This window comes from Trypanosoma grayi (genome assembly GCF_000691245.1).
Source record: "Trypanosoma grayi strain ANR4 Tgr_163_V1, whole genome shotgun sequence".
Lineage (NCBI taxonomy): Eukaryota > Euglenozoa > Kinetoplastea > Trypanosomatida > Trypanosomatidae > Trypanosoma > Trypanosoma grayi.
The window spans coordinates 1-25,436 of record NW_008825782.1 but is presented as its reverse complement, the minus strand read 5'-3'; the positions used below and the strand labels follow the sequence as shown (position 1 = coordinate 25,436).

At 55.0% G+C, this 25,436-nt stretch overlaps 13 protein-coding genes across 13 annotated transcripts; all 13 read right to left on the bottom strand.

The window, feature by feature from the left end:
• Nucleotides 1–1,074: 1,074 nt before the first annotated feature.
• Nucleotides 1,075–1,638, bottom strand: DQ04_01631120 (hypothetical protein; the record flags this gene model as incomplete). Its single annotated transcript, XM_009310960.1, has 1 exon — nt 1,075–1,638. The coding sequence occupies one exon, from the start codon at nt 1,636–1,638 to the stop codon at nt 1,075–1,077; it is 564 nt and encodes a 187-aa protein (XP_009309235.1).
• Nucleotides 1,639–2,330: 692 nt separating this feature from the next.
• Nucleotides 2,331–4,433, bottom strand: DQ04_01631110 (hypothetical protein; the record flags this gene model as incomplete). Its single annotated transcript, XM_009310959.1, has 1 exon — nt 2,331–4,433. The coding sequence occupies one exon, from the start codon at nt 4,431–4,433 to the stop codon at nt 2,331–2,333; it is 2,103 nt and encodes a 700-aa protein (XP_009309234.1).
• Nucleotides 4,434–4,929: 496 nt separating this feature from the next.
• On the bottom strand, nt 4,930–5,511 carry DQ04_01631100 (hypothetical protein; the record flags this gene model as incomplete). The annotated part of the gene is made up of 1 exon (XM_009310958.1): nt 4,930–5,511. The coding sequence occupies one exon, from the start codon at nt 5,509–5,511 to the stop codon at nt 4,930–4,932; it is 582 nt and encodes a 193-aa protein (XP_009309233.1).
• Nucleotides 5,512–5,798: 287 nt separating this feature from the next.
• Nucleotides 5,799–7,466, bottom strand: DQ04_01631090 (hypothetical protein; the record flags this gene model as incomplete). Its single annotated transcript, XM_009310957.1, has 1 exon — nt 5,799–7,466. The coding sequence occupies one exon, from the start codon at nt 7,464–7,466 to the stop codon at nt 5,799–5,801; it is 1,668 nt and encodes a 555-aa protein (XP_009309232.1).
• Nucleotides 7,467–7,735: 269 nt separating this feature from the next.
• DQ04_01631080 (putative GTPase activator protein) lies at nt 7,736–9,550 on the bottom strand (the record flags this gene model as incomplete). The annotated part of the gene is made up of 1 exon (XM_009310956.1): nt 7,736–9,550. One exon carries the CDS (start codon nt 9,548–9,550, stop codon nt 7,736–7,738), a length of 1,815 nt encoding a protein of 604 aa, XP_009309231.1.
• A 479-nt stretch (nt 9,551–10,029) lies between these two features.
• Nucleotides 10,030–11,373, bottom strand: DQ04_01631070 (hypothetical protein; the record flags this gene model as incomplete). Its single annotated transcript, XM_009310955.1, has 1 exon — nt 10,030–11,373. One exon carries the CDS (start codon nt 11,371–11,373, stop codon nt 10,030–10,032), a length of 1,344 nt encoding a protein of 447 aa, XP_009309230.1.
• A 1,112-nt stretch (nt 11,374–12,485) lies between these two features.
• DQ04_01631060 (hypothetical protein) lies at nt 12,486–13,028 on the bottom strand (the record flags this gene model as incomplete). Its single annotated transcript, XM_009310954.1, has 1 exon — nt 12,486–13,028. One exon carries the CDS (start codon nt 13,026–13,028, stop codon nt 12,486–12,488), a length of 543 nt encoding a protein of 180 aa, XP_009309229.1.
• A 67-nt stretch (nt 13,029–13,095) lies between these two features.
• On the bottom strand, nt 13,096–13,557 carry DQ04_01631050 (hypothetical protein; the record flags this gene model as incomplete). The annotated part of the gene is made up of 1 exon (XM_009310953.1): nt 13,096–13,557. One exon carries the CDS (start codon nt 13,555–13,557, stop codon nt 13,096–13,098), a length of 462 nt encoding a protein of 153 aa, XP_009309228.1.
• Nucleotides 13,558–13,824: 267 nt separating this feature from the next.
• Nucleotides 13,825–14,226, bottom strand: DQ04_01631040 (hypothetical protein; the record flags this gene model as incomplete). The annotated part of the gene is made up of 1 exon (XM_009310952.1): nt 13,825–14,226. The coding sequence occupies one exon, from the start codon at nt 14,224–14,226 to the stop codon at nt 13,825–13,827; it is 402 nt and encodes a 133-aa protein (XP_009309227.1).
• A 1,025-nt stretch (nt 14,227–15,251) lies between these two features.
• On the bottom strand, nt 15,252–16,412 carry DQ04_01631030 (hypothetical protein; the record flags this gene model as incomplete). The annotated part of the gene is made up of 1 exon (XM_009310951.1): nt 15,252–16,412. One exon carries the CDS (start codon nt 16,410–16,412, stop codon nt 15,252–15,254), a length of 1,161 nt encoding a protein of 386 aa, XP_009309226.1.
• A 1,020-nt stretch (nt 16,413–17,432) lies between these two features.
• On the bottom strand, nt 17,433–19,415 carry DQ04_01631020 (putative endosomal integral membrane protein; the record flags this gene model as incomplete). The annotated part of the gene is made up of 1 exon (XM_009310950.1): nt 17,433–19,415. One exon carries the CDS (start codon nt 19,413–19,415, stop codon nt 17,433–17,435), a length of 1,983 nt encoding a protein of 660 aa, XP_009309225.1.
• A 269-nt stretch (nt 19,416–19,684) lies between these two features.
• DQ04_01631010 (hypothetical protein) lies at nt 19,685–20,410 on the bottom strand (the record flags this gene model as incomplete). The annotated part of the gene is made up of 1 exon (XM_009310949.1): nt 19,685–20,410. One exon carries the CDS (start codon nt 20,408–20,410, stop codon nt 19,685–19,687), a length of 726 nt encoding a protein of 241 aa, XP_009309224.1.
• Nucleotides 20,411–20,875: 465 nt separating this feature from the next.
• Nucleotides 20,876–25,429, bottom strand: DQ04_01631000 (hypothetical protein; the record flags this gene model as incomplete). The annotated part of the gene is made up of 1 exon (XM_009310948.1): nt 20,876–25,429. One exon carries the CDS (start codon nt 25,427–25,429, stop codon nt 20,876–20,878), a length of 4,554 nt encoding a protein of 1,517 aa, XP_009309223.1.
• Between the last annotated feature and the right edge of the window lie 7 nt (nt 25,430–25,436).

The window sequence follows — 25,436 nt, the reverse complement described above, 5'->3', positions numbered from 1 at the left end:
TCCACCCGTATTACTGTGTGCTGAAGGAGCAAGGTAGCTTGTCCTTCAGTGGAAATATGAAAACCAATAGACGATGCAAAGATGAAATGTAGATCCACACAAAGGCAGCATAGTATAGCAATCAATATTGTTTTATCGACCACTTCCCACCGCTCCTGCACCGGAGGAATTGGTGTCAACGTGTTGGCTGACTCAGAGAATTCGTAAATAAATCAAACCACTGTGCTAACCAAGGCACACAAGCGCACAGTCACGAGCAATGCAATAACTAACCACATATGCAAATAACCGTCGTAGATTCGTTTGATCCTATGTTACTTTATGAAACAGCTTTCCCTCCCTATATTACCTTATTTATCAAGGCAACCCATCGAGAGTGTCATGGTGGAAGTGGTGCATCCCACTCATGAGGAAAACACAAAGCGTCCTCTGTCCCTTTTTTAACACTTTTTCATCGCTTCTTTTCTTAGACTTCAAATTTGAAGTGCAGAAGCCGATGGGAGTGGTAGTGTCGGAGACTCCAGTTCCCCCCTCCCCCCTTTATCGCATGTCACGGACCGCAATTCCAACACTTCTAGAGGCTAACACACAAATGCATATAGTGGGCACGGCATCGCCGTGGAAGAAACGAAGAACACCAATACGCGTAAAGATCATTAACCAAAACGGCGTATGGAACAAGAAAAACAATGTCAACTAGGTTCAGGTAAAGCAACCTAGGTCGCAGAAGCACGACACTGGTATCAACACAGAAGCAATGACACTACCTTCTTACAATTGCGCAACAAATACTGGAAACATTGTGGAACACCCATCACACACCACTCCATCTTCAAAAGCATCAGCCCCTGTTGGTTGTCAACCACATATATGCCGAATAATCCACAGCACTGGGGGAAAAAAAAAGCAACGAGACCTTCCCAGACACACATACCACCATATAACGCTATTAATGGCGCGTGAGCCGTCGGCACAAACATTTTACCTGTACTACCTCGGCAACCACACCACAAAGCCATCACCTGCCCCAACAGTGAATCGCCCTGACACAAACTTCTCTTGCAAAAAAAACTGTCAGTACCAAACCAAAGTCACAACCACACTGCGGGCACCAAGCACGTCCACGATGTAGGCCGCGTATCTATCACGGAAAAAACTGTTGTTGATAACAGCAAGGACAGATGCGCCCAGACCGGCAAACGTCTTCATCAGCGCCACCACAGGGCCCTTCGTCAGCGGAAAGCTCCCCAGCACCGCCATCAGCGAGCCAGTGTCAAAGGAAAGACACCCAAAGTTTAGGAACGCGCAAAAAACAGAAAATCGCACCACCGAGGCAGCTATCAGCCCGTTGAACGCCAGTCCGAAGAGGAGGGCGCCGAGAGCACACGACGTGGTGGCGATGAGAAGCACCCATACGGGGCCGGCGTAGTCAAGCAGCATCCCGCAGGGGAAGGTCACGAAGCCAACAACGATTCCGGTGGTTGTAATGGTTGTAAGGTCACTTCCACTCAGTCCATACTCCGTCTGAAGATAGTTGCTGAGAAGGTTGAAGCCGTAAAAGACGGATATGGCGAGCGAGGCTGCAAGACCACCAAGGACGATCCTAAAGCGGCGAAGCTCATTGATGCGGTAGTCCATTTGTCACTGCTTTTTTCTTCTTGTTGGGCTTTCAGTGTGTGTGAGGAAGCAGTGGTTGTCTTTTAACATATGTGGCGTGGAACAAAAGAAAAAATCATTAAATTAGGAAGGGTGCTTTTATGATGAGCGAACGGAAGACGCAGTCGCGTCAAAGACACTAAATTGGGCAAATACCTGAGGTATAACAGGAAGCGGTACTTGTATTGCCGAAAATTCTTTTTCTTATGGTGTGTGCCACTGTGGGAAACAATAGCCTGTTACCAATCTCTCGTATAAAGCGGAAAGATTCAGCAAACGGGCAAACTGGTGTCGAAACTCGATCACACCGCCGGCCCGTGACTTTGTAGCGCTATTGGAGAGTCCTGTTGTTTGTTTGTTTGTTTTTTGATTCATGGGGAATCGCCTATTTTCGCCAACTCTTGAAAATTCTCGGCTGTCTATAGTTGAATAGTGATGTCATGGGGACGCTACTGAGGGGGTAATATGGCTCCCCGCATTCACCAGCGTGCACCGTCGTTGATCGTCGTCGACATTTTCCCACCAATGGAGTGCTAGTTAAGCAGTCAATCTGTTCTTTTAAAAAGGATCAAATAAATGAAGAGGATAAGGAGAGAGTCGTCAAGATGAGATGGAGAGAAGCTGAGCGGTCCACCACTAAATATCTTGTTTTTCGAACACTCTCCCTTTGGCCTCTACACCAGCCAGTACGCCATCAGCACAGCTATCAACGGTATCGCCAAAAGAACAACAATCAGCTGAGCCATTGATGGAATGCCGTCACTGAAAGGAAACAAAAGTTTTAACTCCTGTTTATGTGGAAATAACATAAGGGCCGTGTATTTTGTTCGCATGCTCATTCCGTCCACTGCGGCCTCTGCAAGTAGTGATACAGTTTCCCGTCTTAAAGCGGTATTAATTGCACGGTCGCCAATTCTGTCATCCTTCACAAAGCAGCTCTTCTTGACCTGATGTTTTGGAACAATACTGGCTACACCAACGCCATTCCTCGACGCATTCGATTCCATTGATATGTGTTCCCAAAACGGCAGCACCGACACCACCACGTTCTGCGCAATGTCTGTAGTCAGAACGTCGTTTAGGACCGAAACGGCCACGCACGAAATGGGTTCACGGTGTATGGCGGGAAAATGTTTGGCTTCACGCTTGTTCTTCGAGGGACGGATCGACATAATCTGAACATCGCCGTCACCGTTATATACCAGGGACACGAGTGTGCCTTCAACAGTGCCGGCCAACCAGTAGGACGGAATGGCGGTGCCCACTCCTTCTCCAGCGGTGAGGGCGCCTTCGGGGCCACTCCTGCGATAATAGCATGGGCTAATTGACGTGACACCTTCCTTCACCAATGGAGCAGGGTGCGGGGCGAAGCGCACCTGCAGCGCCAAATGTTTGGATGGTTCCTTACCCGCATTTTCTCCCACTGATCTTGCTGCTTCTACCTCAGCGGCAGCGATGGCGGTAGAAACAGAACCAGTAGCAAGAGTGCCACTAATCTCACCCGCGAGCCGTGTGCCATCCGACAGAGACCTTTCATCGTGAGCGACAGCTTTGCTCAGCACTCGGGCCGTCAGCATATACGATTGATTACCCATCACGTCGTATACAACCACAACGAGGTTCGCAACTGGCATGGAGCCGCGAGTGCCTTCTTCACAGTGAAGACGCCGCGCCTTCTTCCACACCGCATCTGCTGCAGACGGGGCGACGTCCTCCACCCCAAACACCTGTACCAGTCGCATAGAGGACCTCATCAGCGAGAAAGGAATGCGGCAGTCTTTTCCGGTGAAGACGCATGCATCCGCGAGCCTGGCGGTGCAGCGTTTTTCGTCCATAATACCACTTTCGTCCTTCTTGTGACACCGGCGGAGCTTCATCGTGGAAAGCCGAAGAGTTTTGTCCTGAACCAAGACTGCTATGAGGAGGTAGTCCGAGTGCTGATATCGCTTCGATGCATCACCACCACCACTCTTCTTAGGCACAAAGAAGCGGTTGGCGTGCAGGTCGTTGACGCGCGCCGGCAGATGCCACACGGCGATGGGAACCGCCTCTTCCACTACCGCGGCTGGCGGCGGAACGACTGTTGAGCGCTGCTGTCGCCGCCGCTGCTGCTCCTCCTCCCCCACCTCCTCCTCTTCAGGGCCCACCTTGTCCGATTCCGCACCCCGCAGGAGCGAGGCAAGTCCGTAGACGTGCACACCGCCCTCGTCGTGGGCGACGGCGACAGCGCCCTGCACAAGAGCAATGGGCTTCTTGTCGGGGTTCTTCGCGTCGGCGGGTACAGCCACGCACGCACGCCGCCGCATGACAAGCTTGCCCGTCTCTTGGCACCGTCGCACCTCAACAAGCGTGAAGCAGGTGATGTGGCTGACTGCGAGGTACCCCATGACGCCCTGAGCAAGCTGCGCACCATCTGTACACGGCAAAAATGACGACGCACACCATGGGATATTCCCCTCCATGTCAACAGCCGACACAAAGCTCCAGGGATGCATTGAAAGCCCTTCCAGAGTATTCTGCTGCTTTTTTTCGTCTTGTTGCTTCCGCGTGCCACCAGGGGAGCAGGCACGCTGCCGCGGTGTGGAGTCAACAGTAATGATCGCGAGCAAGTTGGCCATGCCGAAGCGTCTGCCGCCTCCGCCAGCCCCAATAACAGCGTAGCGGTCGTCTATCCACCGCGCAAAGTACACCGGCGAGGGGAACTGCATGCACCAAGGAGTCTTGCCACATGCAACCACCTCCTTTGCAACGAAAGACTGTGATCCCTCTTCATCCATCGACCTGGGTTCACGGGGCTCTTGTTAGTTTCTTCGCAACCACCAGCCACCCTCAAAAAAAAAGTAATTAATAAAAGAAAGGGCATCAAGAAAAAAAAAAAGAATTTATCGCATGCGCAGCAAATCAACGGCCTCTTGAGGCCTAATGGTCCCCGTGGGAGAAATTGGAAAACCACGACATGTATGTGCGCCTGTCTCGCATCCACATGCAGGCGAGGAGCACGGCGGCAACTTCTCAGCTTCCTTGCGGCCAGAGACTGCGTTGGGAGTGTGCGCAGCGCCAGCTGTACATCCACACCGGCCCAAAGGGCCCCACCATCAGCTGTCACTCTGAGCAACACTCTTCCTGGGGCAACAGCGCCGCCAGCTTCCCCCTTTACGTCTACCCACACGCAATCGTTGGTATGCGTCATGTGCAAAGAATATCCTGCCACGAGAAACCTCTCATTCCCAGTGATTCAAAAGAGGTACTAAGATGAAGAAATGAAATTTCTCTTCAGTTCACTCTCCAGCGGTAGTTGAAGCGATCATTGTGAATCTGCTTCATCGTCGCCACGTGCTTTGGCACGACGTTGACGGTTGGCAGTGCCCGCACTTTGCGCCGGATTGACGCGCACTTGCGCTCCCTTTCCGCGTCCGTGGCGGCGTTCCATGGGTCGCCTAGCGCCGCGTTCACCGCCCCCTGTCCGTACGTGTTCACCAGTTTTGCCTGATCCTCAAGCACCTTCATCGTCTTAAACTGCATGAATGAGATAAAAGACTTCTGAAGCCTGCGATGCCAGCGGCGGCGCAGCATCTCGCCTTCACGCAGCTTGCACTCCGTCGAATTAGATTTCTGCTGGTACGAGCGGAACAACTGGAAGTGGCGCAGACGTGACCGGTGCACGTAGTGCATAATTCGTCGATCAATGAGTGTGATAGGCTCATTGCGCCGCACCTCCTCAATCATGGGCGTGCGGCCGTAGAAGTGGCTTATGCCGCCGTGACTACCCTTCCATTTGCTGTACTTCATTGTTCCCATCGCCTTGCGGTGGTACATCATGTATCCACCCCGACATAACAATGTGCCGCAGAACATGGCGATGACGTCTTGCTACTACTATTCCCAGTCCACTGCTGCTGCTGCTTTAGCCACCAGTACATGCACACAAAGGGAGCATAGAGAAGCGCACAGGTGGGGGAAAAAAAGTGGGGGGGGAAACGGGACAAATGCGGCGATTTTCTGTGCGGAGCGAAACAAAACGAAAAAAAAAACTCATGATGAGGAAGAGCCGCCTCTGTAGTGTGGAGTTTGTGTGCCTTTCGCTTGAAATCCTTCCGCTTCATTCTTTTTTTTTTTCTTTCTTTTTTACCTCTGGTGCTGCGTTACGAGCGAGTGAGCTCCAAAACGGCGGCCACGTAGTACAGCGTTGTGGCATCATCACTCCGCCGCGCCGCACATTCGTCTCCGTCAATGTCCTCCTGCTCCTCTGCTTCCTCGCCCCTTGTGTGCGGCGGCACCGCTGCAAGCACCAACGCGTAGTAGCTCATCGTGGAACTCCAGTGGTTGCCACAGAGCCAATGCACCTCCCCTTCCTTCTTGCTTCCCTCTTGTGCGGCGGTGGCCAGCAGCTGCGCATAAGCGAGAAGCGGGTCCTCTCCCGGACCTGCGCCCACCCCGGGCGCCCGATCACTTTCCGCCAGCTCACTCTTCAACGCTACCTGCTCCGCCTTTACCCGCTGCCGGTACGCAGCACTAGCGTGCAGCAGCGCCAGCACCTGATCCGCCTCCCCCACCAGCGCCCCAAAGCGGCAGTGGCGGCACGCCAAGTCAATCAGCTCCTCCTGGACCAGCTTCGCTTGGCCCGGCGGTGGTACCTCGTAGCAGCGCGGATCCAGATCGCACGGCAACGGGAAGAAATACGGCAGCGGCTCCTCTACGGAGTGCGCGGTGCCTCCAACCTCCATTGGCGTGACAGTGGGCGCAGCTTGCAGCGAAAAGGGGCGTGCTCGCCCACCACTAACGCGGATTGAACGCAGAAACGGCGGCAGTCCAAAGAACTCGGCAGCCTCCAGCAGAGAGACCAACGCCTCGCTCCGAAAGCGCCGTTGCAGGACGTACGAGCCACCGGAAACACGTAAAGCCGGAGCAAATGGGGCGCCCCATGATTCGCTGCAGGGACTATCATCATTGACCTGGTCCACCAAACCCTTAATGAGAGACTGCTCCCGCTGGTGCCAGGAGCTCATCCCAGGCAGTGGCTCGACAGTGTTGGACGCATCCATCGAGGGACCGAGGAGGGCAACCGCCACATCACGCTTCGTCTTGCAGAGGCGAAGTTCTGAAATAATGTGCACCTGGCACTCCCGCAGCTGCCAAAGACGCTTAAGGCGTTGTAAACGGTCCTGTAAGGCCCATGGGGTGGTTGGAGGTACCAAAACTTCAGCGCTGTTGCTTGTACTCATGTTGCCATTGCTCGTCATGGCAGCGTATTTAAGGACAGACGTCTTCATCGGCACCGCCGCTTCAGAGAGCTGAACCAATTTCCGCACAATTTCCCATTTTTTGTGGAGCGAATCACTCGGTGACACGGGCTTACTATCACCACCGTATGTAGATTGCAGGATGAAGTTGGCATCGACGACAGCCTGAATGGCTGTCCGTAACCGATCCACCGACAACGCTGAAAACGGGTATCGCGGGTGAGGGGATGCGAACAGCAATGTAGGCTCCGCTTCCACAAGCGTCCCAATGTTTGCCAATGCCTGCACCAGTGTAGTGTGCCGGCAGACTCCCTTCCAGAAGCTCACATCTGGTGCCGTTGGTTGCAAATGCAAACGACAATCCTGCCGCTGGGATAATGACCCTGGCTTGTCTGCGGCAGTCCTGCCACGCCTTCCAGCCACTTTTCTGCACACAAGCACAACACCGTCATCGTCACCGTCGGCGGAGGCCTGTCGGAGGGCTTCGGCTATGGATGACGACGTATCGACCGGCACCTTCTTGGTGACCCTCTTCGCAGGTGCCACCGCGGGCCGCCGCCCACGCGCCATTTGATTTTGCCTACGACGCCGTATCCCTCCAATAACGCGGGAGGGGGAGAGAGACAGAAATCGAGTAAATAATTAGCAAGACAAATGTGGCATACCAACGGCGAGAGGAAGAGAAGGTGGAGGTGGTGATTGGTAGGCAAAAGGAACATGAATCAGGCGCCTCATAAGTGGCACCGCGCATAGATTAAGGTGCCAACTAGGAAAAGTAAAGAACGAGAGCTAACAAGAGGTGCGGCAACGCTCCCTCAGCTGTTTGGTTCTTCCTCCACTTACTTACTCTTTTCTCGATTTTCGACTTCTGCAGAAATGCTCTCCATCTCGCGCCCACAGCTCTCTTCACCTGTTCGCCGCCGCATGTTGCCATCACAGTTCCGAGCGTCGCCCACATGCCCATGATGTGGTTCCTGCCCACCGCACTGGAGGCGGTGTCGCGCCCCGTCCGCAAAGCCCATCCCAGCGAAGACGTCGCGATACTCTCTCTGGCGTGGCTCCCTCGGCCGCTCACACCGGTGTGGGTGGGTCACCCTCGAATGCGGCACAGCGAGTTGCTGCAGTTGTGGTTGTTGTTGTTGTTGTTGTTGTTGCTCCTGCGCGTCCACCGCCGCTACAGCTGCCGACACCCTCCGAATTCTACCGCTCTCCTTCACCTCTTTTCTTCCCTCCTCATTCTCCCCCATGTGTTGGCGAGGCGTTTCCACCGTGGCACCCTGCTGCCTCAGCAGATACCGCTTTTGCACCGCCTGTCGGCGCTGCTCGCGCTGGCGGTGCTCCTCCGCCACAATCGGCCGCAGACGCCGCCGCAGACGCTGCACCGTCAGCGGCGTCAGTCGCATCTCCACCACCACCTGCATGAGTTCTTCCGCGTCGAACAAGCGACGCACAGAGTGGTTAAGGCACATTACAACATCGCCCGCGTCGTCACACTGCAGCAGGTTGTGTTGCCGAAGCTTCAGCACGGCCAACACGACCTCCAGCAGCACACACGATGGGCTACCGGGCTGGGCGCAGCCGGCGAAGAGGCAGTCCCATACGCGCAGCACCGTCTCAACAGGAAAGACGGTGACAAACAGCACCATCACCCACGCCGACACGAGTGTACCCGCTTCGAACCGCACCTTGGAGAAGTGCAGCGCAAGTCGTGGCAGACGCTCCTGCACAAGCTCCTGCAGCACAAGTTGGTCCACCCTTGTGCCGATCAGCGACTCCGAGTACAAGTCGTTTGGCAGCAGGTTCTCTAGCAGATGGCACATGAGCCAAAACGTGCTCTCCTCGTCATCGAGCACCAGCAAGATGAAGGCAACGAGGTAGTTGAAGGACTGACAATAATTTAGCAGCGGGTTGCGCCAGCAAAGGGCGTGCAGAACATTGCGTGCCTTGCGCATCCCTACCCCACCCTGCGCGAAATAGGGATGACCGGGAAAGGTGCGGCGTAGGTCCTTCTCAATGGCGTCTGCGTGCTCACCCCGCATGTACCGGTGTCGCTCCAATAAGGCCCGACAGAACCCCTGGTTTTCGTCCATCCGCATGGCAACACCCGAGAGTGTCAACCAAATCACACCGCGCAGGTGACAAGGAGCGCCATAACGCCACAACGACTGCCGCATGAACTCTGTCGCCTCCACTGTTGCGTTCGAGAGCAACGGAAGGCCCCTCGAGTAAGAGTGCCAGTGTTTCTCGCAGCGCAGCGCAGTGGCCTGCAGCAGCGGCATTGCCTCTTGTTCCGCCGCACGCAGTTCGGGGTCAACGCTCAACGGGAAACCGAGCCGCTCCGCCGATGCCCAGTCCTCATCACTGAAGACCTCTTTCAACGGCTTCCATTCAATATTATTCCCATCAGCATCTTCAACTGCAGCAGCAGCAGCAGCAGATACAATGCAGCGCGGCGTGTCTTCAGCGAATGGCGAGCCCATCTGCGAGACCACACCCGCCGTAATTGTGCCACCGAGCGGCGTTGCGTCTACTGTGAGCACGTGCAGGGTCCTGTCCCGCGCAGTCACGTCTTCCTCAAGGTCACCACTGTCACCATCGGCACCTTCGGGACTGCCGCTGTCATCCCATGGACAATGTTTCGAGCGCCGCAGCATGCAGGTGGTAGGAGAGGCGGCACAGGACTCCTACAACATGTGTGGGCACGAGTGCCCGCCCCTCACGCGTATACCCTCTCCCACAGAAACAAAAGCAAACACAAGAGAACGAAAACAAGAGCAAACTCATATAAATAACAACGAAGGTTAAATCCTCACCAAGAAACAGAAACAGAAGGAGAAAAGGGGTGGGGTCAGAAGAAAAATCACAGGCAGGCACTCCCGACGCATTCTGGCAAGGAGAAAAAAATCATGCACCACGAGCACGAAGAGGAGGAAGAGGACGTGGAGGGTGTCTTGGCGAGCACAAGAGCCAAACAAAATAAAGAAAGAGAGCTGTTTGAGGTTTCTTTTCTTTTTTTTTTGTGTGTTCTTTTGGTTCTCCATGTGATTGTGCGCACCGTGGTACGACTCCCCCACCGCCCACACCCCCGAGAACCAGTAAAACCCCTGGCGCACCTCGCGCGACGCAAGGGTGCTCAGTTGAGCTCGTGCCGCTTCATCAACTCACAGCCATTCATGTGGATGGCGTACTCATGCAGCACCCAGCATGGGCCGTTGCCAGCCTTCCCCTCACTCGAGGAAGCGGCATCATCACCTGGACCATCCCGCAGTGAGGCGTCATCGCTCAACACGGTCTTCCTTGCGGGGAGCACGACCCACACAAGCCGCCCATTCTCCGAGAAGAAGCAGTACCTCCCCCCGCGTCCCTTTTTGCTCTCCACACACAAATTGGGTGCCGTTGACGCTGTTTCTGAAGACTTGCTGACGGTGGCCTGCGCAAAGCTGCGCGTCTCAGTGCCAGGATACGGCGCGATCAACTCATCGCCGCCGCTGGATGTACAACGAAAAATGTGCAGCGTGCCTCGGCTGCTCAGCGCGGCGAGCTGCAGCCCCGACAAGTCTGTCGATGCGTCAAAGGAGAGTGCCAGCATCCGCGCCGGCGTCAGGCCGCGGCGGAAAACATACAACAGCCGCGCAGTCGCGGGTTCAAAGACTTTCACCGTTGTGCCTCGCACGGAGGCGGTGGCGAGTCGCGTGCCGTCGCGTGTCATGGCGAGACACACGACGGCGCAGTTGTGTGCCTTCACGATCGCCATCCGCTCCACTACACCGCACCGGTTGCAGCTGAACGTGTCCGGCGTGCTGCCGCCCTGCCCATCGTGGTCCATCTGCTCTTCGGTGACGTGCGCGACCCACACGTCGCCGAGGCCACTGTCGGACTGCGGGAACGCGAAATAACTGACGGCGTCGCCGCGGGGGTTCGTCGTGGGGTCCGACAGCACCAGCAGCCCGTCGGGGTTGCGCGGCGACGTCGTGCGCAGCTCCGCGAGGTGCCGAAGTGTCTTCAGGTCGAAGACGTGCACAAACTCTGCCAAGGCGACAATAAGTCGCTTGCTGTTTAGCCGCACTCCAACCACCGCCGTGTCAAAGTGCAACTCAGCGATCGGCTGCCGTGCCAACGCGTCGTACAGACAGAGAACACGCGCAGTGGACGCGGAGACCCCACACGTCGCTATTCCCTCCGCCCCCATCTCCGCTGTACTCGTGGCTGCGGCAGCAGCAGCAGCAGTTGTTCTTGACGCCGTCGTGCCGCTGTCGAGTGCAAAGGCAATTAGAGGCGTGGTGCCAAGCACAGCGACAACCCCGACGGATCCTCCCACCGCGCGGCAGCCACGCAAGGCCGATGCGTCTTCAGCACTTGGAATTAATTTTTGTATCGGCTCCGTCGCACTAAGGCGGTACGCCTTGAGACCGTCGGCGCAGCCAAGTACCAGGAAGCTTCCACCAACACTTGCGGCAACAGTGTGGACTTCACTCATCTTCACTTTCTTCCACTATTGCGCAATTCCCGTGTATATGCGTGTTGGCGAGTCGCCTCTGCTCAGACCTTGCCACAGCTACCATAAACAGAGAATAAAAAATATTCAAATGAAATGGAGAAAAGCCACTGCATTAATAGCTCACGCAGTTCAGCAGAAAAGGGAAGACGGCATCAACGTCAATGGGGTGTTTTAAAAACCGCATAAGCAAACAGGACGAAGAAAGTCAGGCACTTTCGTGTTCCACTCACCCCCTCCGCCCCACTCTTTTCCTTTTGGTCCTCATTTGCAACCCGTGTTTCTTGCATAGTTCCTGGTGTTAGTGTTGTTGCGTCTCCTCACCTCCCGTCGCACTCTCCATCCCCATCCGTCCTCCTCCCCTCAGCGCCAAGGCGCGCCTCTCGCCGAGGTGCTGCCGACTCAGTCACCGATGTCGAGGGAGGTACCAACTCCCCCGAACAACGGCAGGCAGCCAGCCGCGAAGCACGCAATTCCCTCTGCCGCATTATTTTCGTTCATCCTTCACTTCACCGCTGCAGCGCACCCTCACGAATCACCGCTCCCCCCACCCCTATCATGCGTGTATGTGCGTGCGTGCGATTGAGCCACAGATCATCGCCACGCCATCAGAGCAAGCAGATCATCATCAGCAGCGCCTCCACCACACACAGACACAAAGAAAGAAAAACAGCCAACACACACACACACACAAAGCCACAAAAAAGAGCGGCGGCACATCACTTATACACGGGGAAAACGAAACAATACGGGTGAGTGTATGAAAAACAACAAACAGCCATCATTGAAGCGTAGAGAAATAGTCAAAAATGGGGAGGAGGAACTGATACACGCAGCGAAAAAAAAACACCGGCCTTTTCCCCATCTCTTTGTTCAGCTCCTTCGTTTCCGTTTTATGGGCAAGTATTGAGCCCCCCACTTAAGCACGTCAAGTTACAATAGTAATAAAACTCGTCCGAATCCAGCTCATCCCGCCCACACCTGCTAGCATTATGCATACGGGTGGATAGGACTCCTCTCTCTGTGTGTGTGTGTGGGTGTGGGTGTGGGTGTTTCTCGCAACTGAAGCAGCAGACCCGCACACCACACGCACACTACAACTGCGGCGGATCCTCAAACAGCAGGTTCGCCGCACGCTCGAGGCTACCCTTCGTCTTAAAGAAGGCCACCCTGCACTGATCTCTTGTGAAGCCAAGCTGCATCAGTTGTTCAATCTTCCCCTCCTCCTCCTCCGTCGGCACACGCTCCAAGTAGCGCTGCGTCTCACTTTGTCCACTGTCGCCCGCGTCCTCCGTGGCTTTGCTGTTGTCGCTGCCACCTCCACTCAGGAGGTACTGCGCCATGAGGGAGCCAACGGCCTCCTCCATCTCTTCATCATCCTCAAATGCACCTTCTTCATCAAGAAATGCTGCCTGCATCTCCTGCTGCTGCTGCAGAGTTGTGACAAGATCTTCGTTGTTCACCAGCTCGAGAAACTCCTGATGATTAGCCGTGATGAGCTCGAAGAGTCGCGGGTCGTTTTCCTGAACCTGCCGCATGATCTCCGCTGGGTTGGTCAGGAACTGCTGCCGCATTTCCACAAGGTTCGGGACTGTCTCAAGGAGATGACTAAGCAACTCCATTGGGCCTTCATCCATCGCGTCTTCTTCATCCTCCTCCTCTGTTTCTTCATCGTTGTCGTTGTCGTTGTTTGACACTATAGGCTCAGCACCCCCCACGCCACTCATTGCAGCAGTGGTGGCAGACGCTANCATCGTTGTCGTTGTCGTTGTTTGACACTATAGGCTCAGCACCCCCCACGCCACTCATTGCAGCAGTGGTGGCAGACGCTACGGGTGTCACCGACGTTGTCGGTGCCGTTGAAACTTCAGTTGTCTGCACCTCTTCCCGAGGCTGCTGTTCTCCCGTCTCAACTTCTTCCTCCCTATCGCGCTTCGACACCACAGTAATCACATCCCCGTCCTTAAGCCCGCTATCACGAAGAAGCACCTTCTCATTGCTAAGGTCAACGGAGCCGTGCGTCATGCGAAAACCGTACACAGGCAAGCGGAAGTTGATTGAAATGGCGGCGCGCACGTTGCCCAACGTCGCGGATGGGTTGTGTATCATGAGCTCTTTCGTGCCGCTAGTATCGACATTCAGAGAGCACTTCACCATAAGCTTCATTGTGGCTTTTCCGCACCTGTCTGCGTGTCGTTGCTTCCTCTGCAGAAAGAAAACGAATGGAGGAGGGAGGGATAAGACGTGTGGGGGTGGATGGAATACGCCAATCGATAAAAAGGACGCGCCTCTCAGAGAGCAAGATTCACCTTTCATTCCACAATTCCTTCTCACACACACACACACACACACACACACACTCCTTCCCACACACCGAATTTAGGACACAGAAATGGCATCAGTAGCAACAACACCGATGAAAGAAACAGGGACTCAGGAATGGCGCAGAAAATCCGTGGGCTTTGTACCAAAAGGGCAGTTCGCCGTGCCAGGTGGCGCCCACACAGCACTAGAGAGTTGTGTGCCAGCCGCCCACACTGGCGTACCACGGTGTATCCGCTGCAACTCCTCCATCGCCCACGAGGGATTGGTGAGTGGGGCGCAATTCCGCATGAGCCACACCGCCGTTGAAACGTTGTTATCTGACTCCTCCCCGTCGTCCTCGCTGTCACTCTTGGCGGTGTGCACCGCCTCTGTCCGCTCGCCACTCACTGCTTCCGGCCGAGACCAGCGCTGCACCGCCCGTTGCTGCTTCTGCTGCTCCTCGCAAGTTTCTAGCAGCTGCTGCAACAGCGCCGTTCGTGCACAAAACTTGGAAGAAACATTCTCCGACATCACTATGCACCCGCGAGGAAGCAAGAGCTTTTTGTTTTGCCACAGCACCCACTTTGGAGAAAAGGGAGAGAAGACGCAAGGTATAGCAATACACAAACCCAGACACCGTCATCAGCTGGTTGGTGAGCCGTGTGGCATACACGCACCCACAAACACACAAAAAAAGGCTTTTTTTTTCTTTCGATGTGGACTGTGTTGGAGAGGAGCAACTGAACAAAAAAGACAGAAAAGAGAAACTGGTTGAAGCTCTTCGTGGGCATTTCTCACCGCCCACACTGCTGTGTGTGCTGACGGGCAAGCAGTCACGAAAAGCCGACCATCGCAAACAGATGATGGGAACAATTGGGTGTAAACGGGTATTCATTCCTCTTTGTGCTTTTCTTCCGGGTGGTGGAAGGGGTTTGTATGAAGAAAACCCTCTTGTGGGCAAGCCACACATGTCTTTGTAACAAGGCCACGCCGTTGTAAAAGTAGTGTGTGTGTGTGTGTGTGTGCGTATGTGCGTATGTGTATTCAGGGAGGAGAGGAAGAGGGGTGGAAAGAAAACCAATAAATCACCCGCTTTACTGACCGGTGTCTCCCGCATAAAATACACACGCATTCAAGCGTTCCACTACCAATCAGAAATATGCAATATCGCATACGCAAAGTCCCCTCAAAAAATTGTTTCCAGTATGTTGCTACAGCAGCAGCATCTGCGGCGATACTGCGATACTGCCTTGCTGTTGCTGGAAGGAGTGATTACCCTTCATTTCCACATCAATCATGAACGAAATATAAAATACGTGAGACTTCCCCACGGAAATCAGCCATGTGGCTGTCTCAGTGCTGCATCATCCCCACTACTATTTCCTAACGACCCAGGATTCTACCCGAGTCCCATTGGGTGGAAATAAAAAGGGAAACACAGCGATGGTATATATATATATATAAATATACATATATATATATATATATAACAGCAAGTCATCTCATCCATTTCACTAGTGCAGAGTCTGCATCATTATGCTCCCACATGGTGGAACCTACGTCGCCGTGAAACGCCGACAGGGCCGCCACGGTTGTTGTTGTTGTTGTTTTTGATAATGATGACGAAGCTCCACCCTCAGATCGTCGCCAAGGCGCGGTGAATTCAGTATCGGCCGCGATGATATTGCCCGGCACCTTGTCGTGAGCTGCAGCCTGGGCGATGCCACAGCAACACTCGACTCGCCCCCTCTATTTGTGCCACCACTGGAAGTCGAACGCTCAGCTGTCACACGAGGTGTTGAGCCACCGCGGAGTTGAGTTCCACCCGACGACACACTCGCTAACAGCGAGCCACGCGAGGAACACGAGGTGGCATACATCGCAGATCGCTCCCATGGCGCGTCGACTTTTTCACGCACCCAAGGTACCGTCTTGCGAGGCCTCACAAAACGAGTGGAAGAAATCAACTCGTTCTCAGCCCGCGCAGTCACAACGGACGATTTCCCATCCAGCCTTTTAATGCCGCTGCTGTTGCTGCTCCTGCTGCTAATGCTGATGAAGTTGTTTTTGTCGACATTGTCGTTGTTATTGATGTTGCTGTTGCTGATGCTCTTGTCTGTGTTCTCGTATGTACCTGACTGTTGTGTTGCCAAGCCGAATTGCTCGTTGAACCACTGCGAGTCGTCGTCCCACTGCACTAAGGGACGCAGCTTCGAAATGAGCGGCACGCTCGGCAACTCCACCCCAAGCGCCGCAAGATCCACGCCGTGCCGAGATATGCCGAGGTCGCTGTCACGCAGAATGACACTGTCCCCCATCCCCGACGCCATTATTGACTCCTCATCGAAGTGCACACACCGGCAATGACTTTCGCTTTTTCTTCTTGGTGGATCTCCTCCGCTCCCTCCTCCATCTTCTCTCACGTCCACTAGTGTTTTTGTTGTCCCATCATCAGCGTCCCCTGCAGGCGGGGACCGGCACGCGTGCGGCTGCTTGAGAATGCCCTTCTGCGGTGGCGCCGCCCGCCACGGGTGCTCAGGGTCCGTCACGGCGTCAGCCAGCGCACACGATACAGAAGGCTGCGTCCGCCTCCCAGTGCGCGGCGTGGCGGCACCTGATGCCTGCGTGGGGAGCAACACATGCGAGGATGAACGCAGCAGCCTGCGGCGCACAGTCGCTGTTGGCGTCGGTGTCACACTGCGGTGGCGGGAATGCATGTTTTTTTTTGACGTATTTGTGTGTGTGTGTGTGTGGGAGGGAAGGTGGGAGTTCACAAGGAGCTCTTACCAATGCCACCGCCGGAATCCCAAAACGATGTGAGTCGTGTGTCGCTCGGCCCGCACACAGCGGAGAGCCCCCGGTGGATAGGCTCACACACACACACGCACACAGACACGAGCAGCAGAAGCGGCAGCGGTGAGCTGTCTATCCTGCTGTCGGCGAGGCACCGGCCAGCTGCTGTTGAACCACCGCACGCCCTTGTGTGGCGGTGACTGTGTGGGACTCACACCACCGCCACGCGACTGAAGCTTGGACTTCCCCCAGGTGACGCCCTTCTCGTGGAGTAGAGCAGAGAGGGCAGCAGCCACGACCCCCTCCACGCTTCACGTTCTCTTTGTCTTGTATTTCTCTTGTTTTCTGTAGCTGTGCACATGCGATACAGAGACGACATACAAAACAAGAGGCGAAAAAAAGAACAGAAACGGAAACGGCATGATGGCGATACAAATGCGCACTCCAACACACAGTGGAGTAAAAAAGTAGCAGGGAAACAAGCAGCACAAGCGCCACTGGTGTTGAGTAAGGCTTGCTGGCGGCAACACATCCGTGAGAAAAAGCGCGATGATGTTGTCATCCTGCCCAATGCAGCACAATATGAAGGGAGAGAGTTTGGGAAGTGCGATGCACCCACCGTTTCTGGAGATGTATTTTTGCTGCCCCTCCAGTTCCACCACTTTTCAGTTTTTCGTTTCATTTTCTTGTTTTGCCTTTTCCTGTTCAAATTCTTCCTTTCGTCCTCCGGCCCTTGCGTTCCTACTTTTCTCCTTGGTCGTGCTTCGCTTTAACCTCCCTCTAGCTGTCCGTTCTTTCCCGTCGTACATCCCTCCACCTCGTCCTCCTCAAGCTCGCTTTCACCTATTAGTTCGGTCCGTGCTGTAAGAACAAAGCATTGCACAGAAAAAAAAAAAAAGAACAGAATCGGTCATGGACCAAATAACCTCCTCCTCTTCACTGTCTTAGTCCACCTTGATGCTACCGTAAATCTTTCGCACGAACAGGATACCAGCTGTGAGCCCGATGGCGCCTGCAGCAATGCCATACGCGTACGACAGAAGCCCCATGTACAGAAAGTACAGCAGTGACGAGGCAACAGAGCTGATTGCCAGCTGCGTCGCGTAAAAGTAGACAGAGTACGCCATGACGTGCAGGCCGAGGCCGCCCGGTATGATGAAGCTGCTCCACCACCACTGGTGGTTCTCGTAGCACAGGACGTAGTACAGGTGGAACACCGTCACGAGCGCCGCAATGATGACCCAAATGACAAACACCAGCCCAAGAAAGCCAAAGACGTAGTACACCTGACCCGCCCACAACGCCTGCAACACAAAGTTAAACTCTAAAACGACTGTGCAGAGCGGGAAAATGGCGGGGACGACATACAGAAACGAGGGGCTGTTCATCCACGACTGCGGCGGAATCTCGCGTGCCAAGCGACCCACACGCACCGGGTTCTCAGGCGGATCCTGCCGGAACGCGAAGGAGGCGCCCAGAACCGTCAGCGGCAAGCTGATGAGCAGCCACAGAGAGAGAATGAGCACCAACAGTGAAAAAGGCACAGCGTCGGTGGAGCCGTGGGCCAGGTTGATAATATTCGCGAAAGTATATATACCGAAAATGGTGCCTGGGAAGGCACAGCCGCAGAAGAACACATGCTTCCACTCACGTCGGTTGAAGTACTTGAGCAGAAACCCACACACATACCCCGCCACGATGGACATGAACACAAAGAGGAGAATAATGGCAGTCAACAGGGCGCCGCGGCGTGCGGGGGATAGAAAGCCAAGCAACGCAAAGACCAGCACACCGCCAAACATCGCCAGAACTTGGTAGCCATTGCCTGTCAAAGCGGCAAGCAGGGGTGCGCTATACGGCGTGCGAAACACATCCGCGTGAATGAGTTTCCAGCCAGTTTCCTCTTGGTTTTCCTCCGGATCAGGGGAATTATAGCGGTTGAAGTCCTTGTGCAGGGCTCGCATTAATATCGTAGTGACGGAGGCGGCACACAGAAGCACGATCACCAAGCTGCTGCAGACATAGAGCCAGTGGAAGGCGGCACTAGAATCGGCGAGCGAGCTGTGCAGGTATGCATCCCAGCGTGTGGCCCAAATGATGTCAGACTCTATCCATGTAATACTGTACGTCCAGTAAACTGTTGCCCCTTTCCGCACATCATCGGTGGTGAGAACATCATATGACCCTGTTCGGAAATCCAGCTTATCGTTACAGCTGTTGCCATCCTCGTCGTGCTTGATGCTATACGGTGTGGCCTGGAGGCCAACAACCATGAACATATCTCCATTCCCTGGCGCGGCATTGTATTTGATGGTAAAATCTAGGTGGTTGTTGATGAGCGTCTTGCCAGAGCACGCGCGCGGCACACCGAGGGCGTATCCGCGATAGTAGTTGTACTGCATATCTTTCCTCACAGAGCTGCAACTAGAGAACAGCGGCGTTTGCGCGTCACCAAACACGGGGAGATTGTCGATGTTCATAAAGCCACGGTATCCATCCTCGATGTAAGTCTCCAGCATTTTAATATTCTTCTTGATTTCCTTGTTGTTATCTGCTACATTACAGCCGGGGAGCTTGACGCAAGTCCAGTTTTCCCTCATCTCTGCCACGTAAAGGGAATTCTGCATGCGGTCGCCCCAAATCACTTCACCGATCGCCTCCGCCTTTGTCGAAATAGTTGACGGCGCACAGAACGGGAGCTTGTAGTACTCCTGTGGGAACAACTCCCGCAGGGAGCGGACGGAGTTCACCATGAAAGGCACCCTCTCACCCTTGGCGTAGTACCGCGGCTGCACGCCGGGGATGTAAAAGGCGTTGGCACCTGTTGGCGCCGACGCGAGCGCGGCAAAAAGAGCGGCAAGCACACACAGCAACAGGCGTGGAATTGGCGCAAAGCAGCGCGTGCAGACGTCTGAAGTTGGCTTCATCTCCTTCGATATTCTTCTTTTTTTTAAACTTCAGCCCCCCACCAGCAACACCGCCGATGCGATACACAGAGAGACGGGAGGAGGAGGAGGCAGCAGGTGTCGGCAGCGATAGGGCACACATGCAGTGCGTGAAGCAAACCCCTTCCAAGAAAGGAGTTTTTTTTTTCTAAAAAAAGAAAAAAGCAACACAGAATATATTGACGCAACAAAAGGAAGGAGAAACTTTCTTGTAAAGGGGGAAAAAAAAAGGTTCCAACCTTCATCTTCACCTACCGCCGCCGCTTACTAGCGCTACCCGGCCCCATCAGCACCGCCTCCATGCCGTGCGACGGCGAGCTGCAGCCATTCGTAAACAACCGTCCGTCCACATCAACGGTGACTGTCTCCACCGCAGCACTCAGCATTGTCATAGCCTCACCACCACCACTGTTGTTATTGTTGTTGCTGTTGCTATTGTTACTGTTGTTGCTAGGAGTCACCGTGGTCGCCACAGGGGAGAAGAAAATGTCCTGCAGCTCTCGGCGCTTACACAACAACGTGGTCGTGCTATACAGGATACCAAAGCCGGCGAGCACTGTCACCCACCACGCAAAGCCACCACCCCACAGCCGACGCTCCACAACGCAGCAGAGCACAAAGTAAACGGCGTACAATGTGAAGGCAAAGTCAAGCGCGAACTTGCGGCGCTGGATCGTTAGCGCTAGTGGATACGACAGGCCGAGGGCAGCCAGTACGTGCATGAAAAAGAAGCGTCGCGCCGAACCGTCCGTTACATCCGTCACCCGCACGGCGAAGAGCGAGCGGAGCGGAACATGAAAGCAGCGGCTCAACACCACGGCCAGCGGCAGCGTGGAGTTATCGGAGAAAACAAGCGCCAGGAGGCCAAGTACCACACGCGCCATGCCGAGGAAGAGAAAGAAGGCACTCACAACGTGTATAATCTGCACGAGCACAAAGTGCGGATCATTAAGCGAGGCGCCTAGCGGGACAGGCATGTTGTTTTCTTTTTGTGTGTGCGTGTTGTGCTACCTTGGGGGCTCGGTTACGCAACCCGCGCCCGTGAGGAATGTGAGTGCTGCTGTGTGATGCCAGTTCACAGCTTACCTACGGTTTTTCTTTTCGTTGTTGTACCTCACTCCTTCGCTGGCACCGCCACACCACTTCTCTCTAGAGAATCCCAGAGGGCAACGGCAACCAAGACTAAGGAAGGAAAAAAAAAGGAAAAGAAAAAAACAGCAGCACAAAATAATTTAATGAATCTGGGGAGTCATAAGAAGACCATGACGCACTGTAGAAGTGCAAGAACGTTTCAAACGTGTCATATTTTCTTTTTGTTTGTTCTCCCATCGGAGGAAAAAAATCTGCAGTGTACGGTTAAGATCCTTTCCCTCCTCCTGCCTCCACATCCCTTTCTCCCTCTCCCTCTCTCGCCCCCCAACCCCCTCACTTCAGCCTTCTCTTCACTCAAGCAGCGTCGCCTGGGCAACGTGTGACAGCGAGTGCCTCGCCAGCAGCAGCTCGTCCACGGCGCTCTGCACGGCCGCCGGCATCGGCCTCAGCACGCCCCAGTGCCACCTCAGAGAAAGGCGCAGTTCAACCAGTGTGGTGAGAAACTCTGGCGCACGCATCACAACAGGCAGGAAGCCGTCCACCAGAGCCACGTTCGGCACATCGTCTGCTACAGTCACCATACGTGGCTCGTCACACAGCGCACTGGCCAACAGGAGACCACACGGCGGCAGAAAAGTCCCCAAGGCGGGTGACTTCTCCGCATCACCGCCATGCCGTGTAGCCCCATCAAAGGCACAAAAACAGGGGAGAGTGCAGTAGCAACAGGACGAGCAAGTTGAAGGCATTGAAGTGCCCGAGGACTCAGCCAAAGCCTGGGGCACAACAACGCGCTCTGTTCGCTGCTGGTCCTTTGATTCCACTGTAATCAGCCGAAGCACGTTGTCAACAGAAGCCTTCCGTTGCACCAGTACTTTTGGGAACGTGGCAAAGGCAATGGCAAGGCGCAAACGTGCATGCTCGCTCAGCGTCATCTCTTTCTGCAGTGTACCCCACGTATTATCATCTACACTCACATGCGAAGCCGCCGCAAACGCCGCCAGCGCGCTCGACGGCGGTACTTTTTCCTTCAGTTGGGTCGTGAGCTGCTCCAGTCGCGCTGCAATGGTACTGGCAAACCGCCGCGCCCCGGGTGGCAGCGCGCGGGCCACAAACTCCAGCACATCACCCCCGGAGCACTCCTGATCTTCATCCTCATTCACCGAGGACAGCACCAGAGCAGCCACGCGAATGCAGAGATGTTGGCAGTTCAGTAAAGAACCTACAAGGAGGAGTTTGGCTAGTTGCAGTGGGAGAGCACCACTTGTTGTGTGAGGCAACCCTTTCCGCACATCAAGTGGCGGCAGACACGTCGCAAAGAATGCCGCAACCACACCTACTGTAGTTACTTCCACATCATTATCCTTCAATCCCGGCACCGTGGCACCTGCGACGGTGAGCCCCATGGTGCTCAGTAGATTCCGAACACCGGCAGGCAACGTGAGTGCAGAGGCTGAAGTTGCTGTTCCAAGCGCATGCTCCACCGCGTCGAAGAGCAGGCGCAGCTCCGTGGAATTCAAATGTGACGCGCCTACACGGAGAAGGCTCGCTGCACCTGCACATTCCAAAAACTCTGAAGGTGATTGCAAAAGTGGTGGCGGCGATAGCACGTGCTTTTGCTCCATCAACAACAACCGCAGCGCCGTCAAAGTCTTCTCTTCGGTGACGAGATGCGCGGCCCCCTCTGTACGCAGGGCCGGGTGTGTCTGCACCAACTGCGCAACCGCCTGGAACGCGGACTTGCGCTGTAACTGCTTGTAAAGCTCGGCAATTGCTCTGTTCCGCGCTTCTTCCGCATTGGCACGGTCCTCACCCTTTCCTGCCATGCGCAACCCGCTCTCATCCTCCATTTCAACGAGTGATACAAACACCGTCTGCGTCCCCGTCACACCACCGCGCTCCTTCAGCGAGAGACGAAGCGGCACGAAGGGGGCACGCAATGTAGTGTAAAGCGTCATGATCGAAAGCTTCCCACGCGGCGTAAAGTCACGAAGGGCGGCATCAAAGAGATCACTCTGACGTTGTCTTATCATTGTCTTCGCCTCACCTACTCCCCGTTGTGTAGAACTCGTGGTGCCGACGATATACTCGTAGTGCATTGCCGCTCGCGTAACGGCCTCATGGCCCTCCGCGCCCATCCCGCGCGCAAAATACGGGGTGCCAAGCACAGGCTGCTCTACAAGGTAGCGGCGGTGCGGCGGCCGCCCGTGCACCTCAAAGCGAAACGCCATGGACGGTGGCGGCGGCAGTCCGGCGGCGGCACACTTCTGGGGCAACTTACTTTTCACGTTGGCGAAGAGCGGTAACGCCTCCACAACGTCGAGTCCGACATCCTCCACATCCACGCCACTACGTGGCGCTCTCCCTTGAGTGAAGAGGGCATCGAACACGACCTGCTCCTCCAGCTGCTTGATGAACCCACGGCAAGCTGTCACGTAGCTGCCCCACACAAACGGCTTGCGGCATGCTGCACGATCCGGCGGGCTCGGCGCTCGGGGCTTTTCCATGCGCACCTCCGGTAGACTCTTCAATCCCTGCGGAGACTTGGTGTTGCCGGGCTTCAACGGATCTCCAGGTCTCGGAGCGTAGCGGCCCCTTGACTGCGCCACGGCGGCGTACTCCGCCTGTTTCGCCCCTGTGTAGACAGGCACCCCAAGCTCCCCGAGCGTGAGGACAGCATGCATGCAGCACAGTGTAAAGGCGTCTTTTTTTGAAGAAGCACATGCCACCGCATAGCGTCGGCCGAACTGTTGCGGAAGGGGAATTTCCATGATAGCTCGATGAACAAACCCGTAGGTGGGGCTGCTGACGTTGTATTGCCGCATGATGCGGGACACATCCACACCCTTCCTCTTACAGTAATTGTCAAGGATACGAGGAGCATGCCGAAAGAACTCCGAGGGATGCACAGGCACTAGTCCCGCCAAGTCGCAGAGCACATCGTCCGTCAACTTCTCCCCAACAGAAGCGGTGATTGTAGCCGTGGTATTAGCGGTGAGATTATTTGTTCCTGTTTTCCCTGTTTCTACTCGTGTCGTCGTCGTGTCACATTCCTTGTGTGCATGCGTTGTCGGCGACGAGCCTTTTTCCCTTTCGTAGAGAGAATTTGTAGGTGTCTTCATTGACTCCTTCGACAGCCGCGCCCACAGGCATGAGTCCGCATGCTCCTTTCGCACTGGTGGAGGAATACACGCAACTTGCCGTCTAGCCTTCGTTTCGTACGGAGCCCAACGTCCCAGCATCCTGGCGACATCACAGTGTTTCGCCTGCAGAAGGGCGAGGTCGTAGAGCGCAACACCAATCTCATCGAGCAGAAGCTCTGCGTGGACGGCACACATTATCAATGCCTCCTCTTCAGTGTAGGCTTCTCCGTGTGCTTCTACGCAACCAAATGATTCGGGCACAGGCAGGAAGACCTTCTTCACCCACCGCTTTAGTCCCTCATCGGTCCCGACAACAGCAGTTGTCACAGCACTTTCTAGCCTCTTACCGTGGCGCTCCAAGAAGTCCCGCAACCGGACCGTTGCGAATCGGTCTGCTTGTCGCACAGATGGAAGTGTGTGCACGTAGTTGCGTCCCTCCTGAGCAGTGACACTGGGGTTTACAATGATGCAGCCCTCCGCATCGGCATCCAGAGACCAGTCGCTCCGCGGCAACTCCGCCCGTGCGCTGCGAAGTCGCGCCTCTTGACTCTCCGAGGCCATGCCACGTCGCTGCTCCGAAGCAGGTGAAAAGCCAATGCCTCTTACAGGCGAAAGACCAGGCACCATGATCCGCCCGAGGTGGGCAACAACATAGCGGTAGGGTGGCGGCAGCTCCGTATCGCACGTGAGATTCCGATGTGACTTCCCCTCGTCGTTGTGAGCGGCACTACCCAGCACGGGTCGGTTGAGCAGCTCTAGGACACTGAAGACGTGCATCGAGGCGGCAATTTCAGCCTCCATCTCTGTTGTCCCAATGCCAATCGCTACAAATGAAGAGAAGACAGCCTTATTGGTGTCTACTGTGGCAGTACCTTCAGTACCAGAATCAGCAGTCACCACCGGAACTGGAACCGTCACAGTTGCACGATAGACTTCGTGGCCCTTCACACCAAGCGCCTCCACAAAAAACGGCGAGCCTGCATCTTGGGCGCTCGTCCGATGTTGTGTCATATACTCAACAAAATCGCGTCGTGTAGATGGGACAAGTACCTTTACCTCAGTAACATTTTTGAAGCTGTTAATGGCCTTTGTGTGACTCACAAGAGCCGCCTCCAGCGAAGCAGTGGGGTCTGCCTCTGCCGCTGTCATACCAGCAGCCGACTTGACGAGCTGCAGTGGAGGCGGTGATGCCTTCGTGTAGTGATAGTCACAATCACCAGGAGCGGCGCACCAGCGGTTCACCTTGCGGCATTCCTCCACGTGGGCCTCTTGTTGTTCTCTGCTCGAAGGATATAATGCAAGTCCAAGGGCGTCAACGATGAGCTCTGCATGCATGCATGCAAGCGCAATTGCCTCTCTTTTTGTGGGTGCCTTGCCGCACGCAAGGCGCTCACCAAATCGGGCGTCAATAGGCATTTTTAGTTGTGCAACAAATATTTTTTCACTATCATCGCCAGTGGACGAGGAGGCATCACAGCGTTCTTTATTCAAACACTTATGGAGCGCTGTTACACGACAGTAACGTTGAATATTGCAGTTGTACGCAGCAAAGAACTGTCTCACACGGAAAACACTCCCATGATCCAAGAAGAAGGGTGAGGCAAGGGTAAGTTTCATTGGTGTGAATGCACCAGCAGTAACGGTGGAGAAGGTAATATTGTCGATCTGCAGCCGGCGCTCCGCCGCCTTTGTTGCGCCCTCCCGCAGCAACTGCAGCCGCGCCGGCGACGGTGTGGTGGGCGGTCGTGGGCCTTCGCCGGGCATCGGCGCC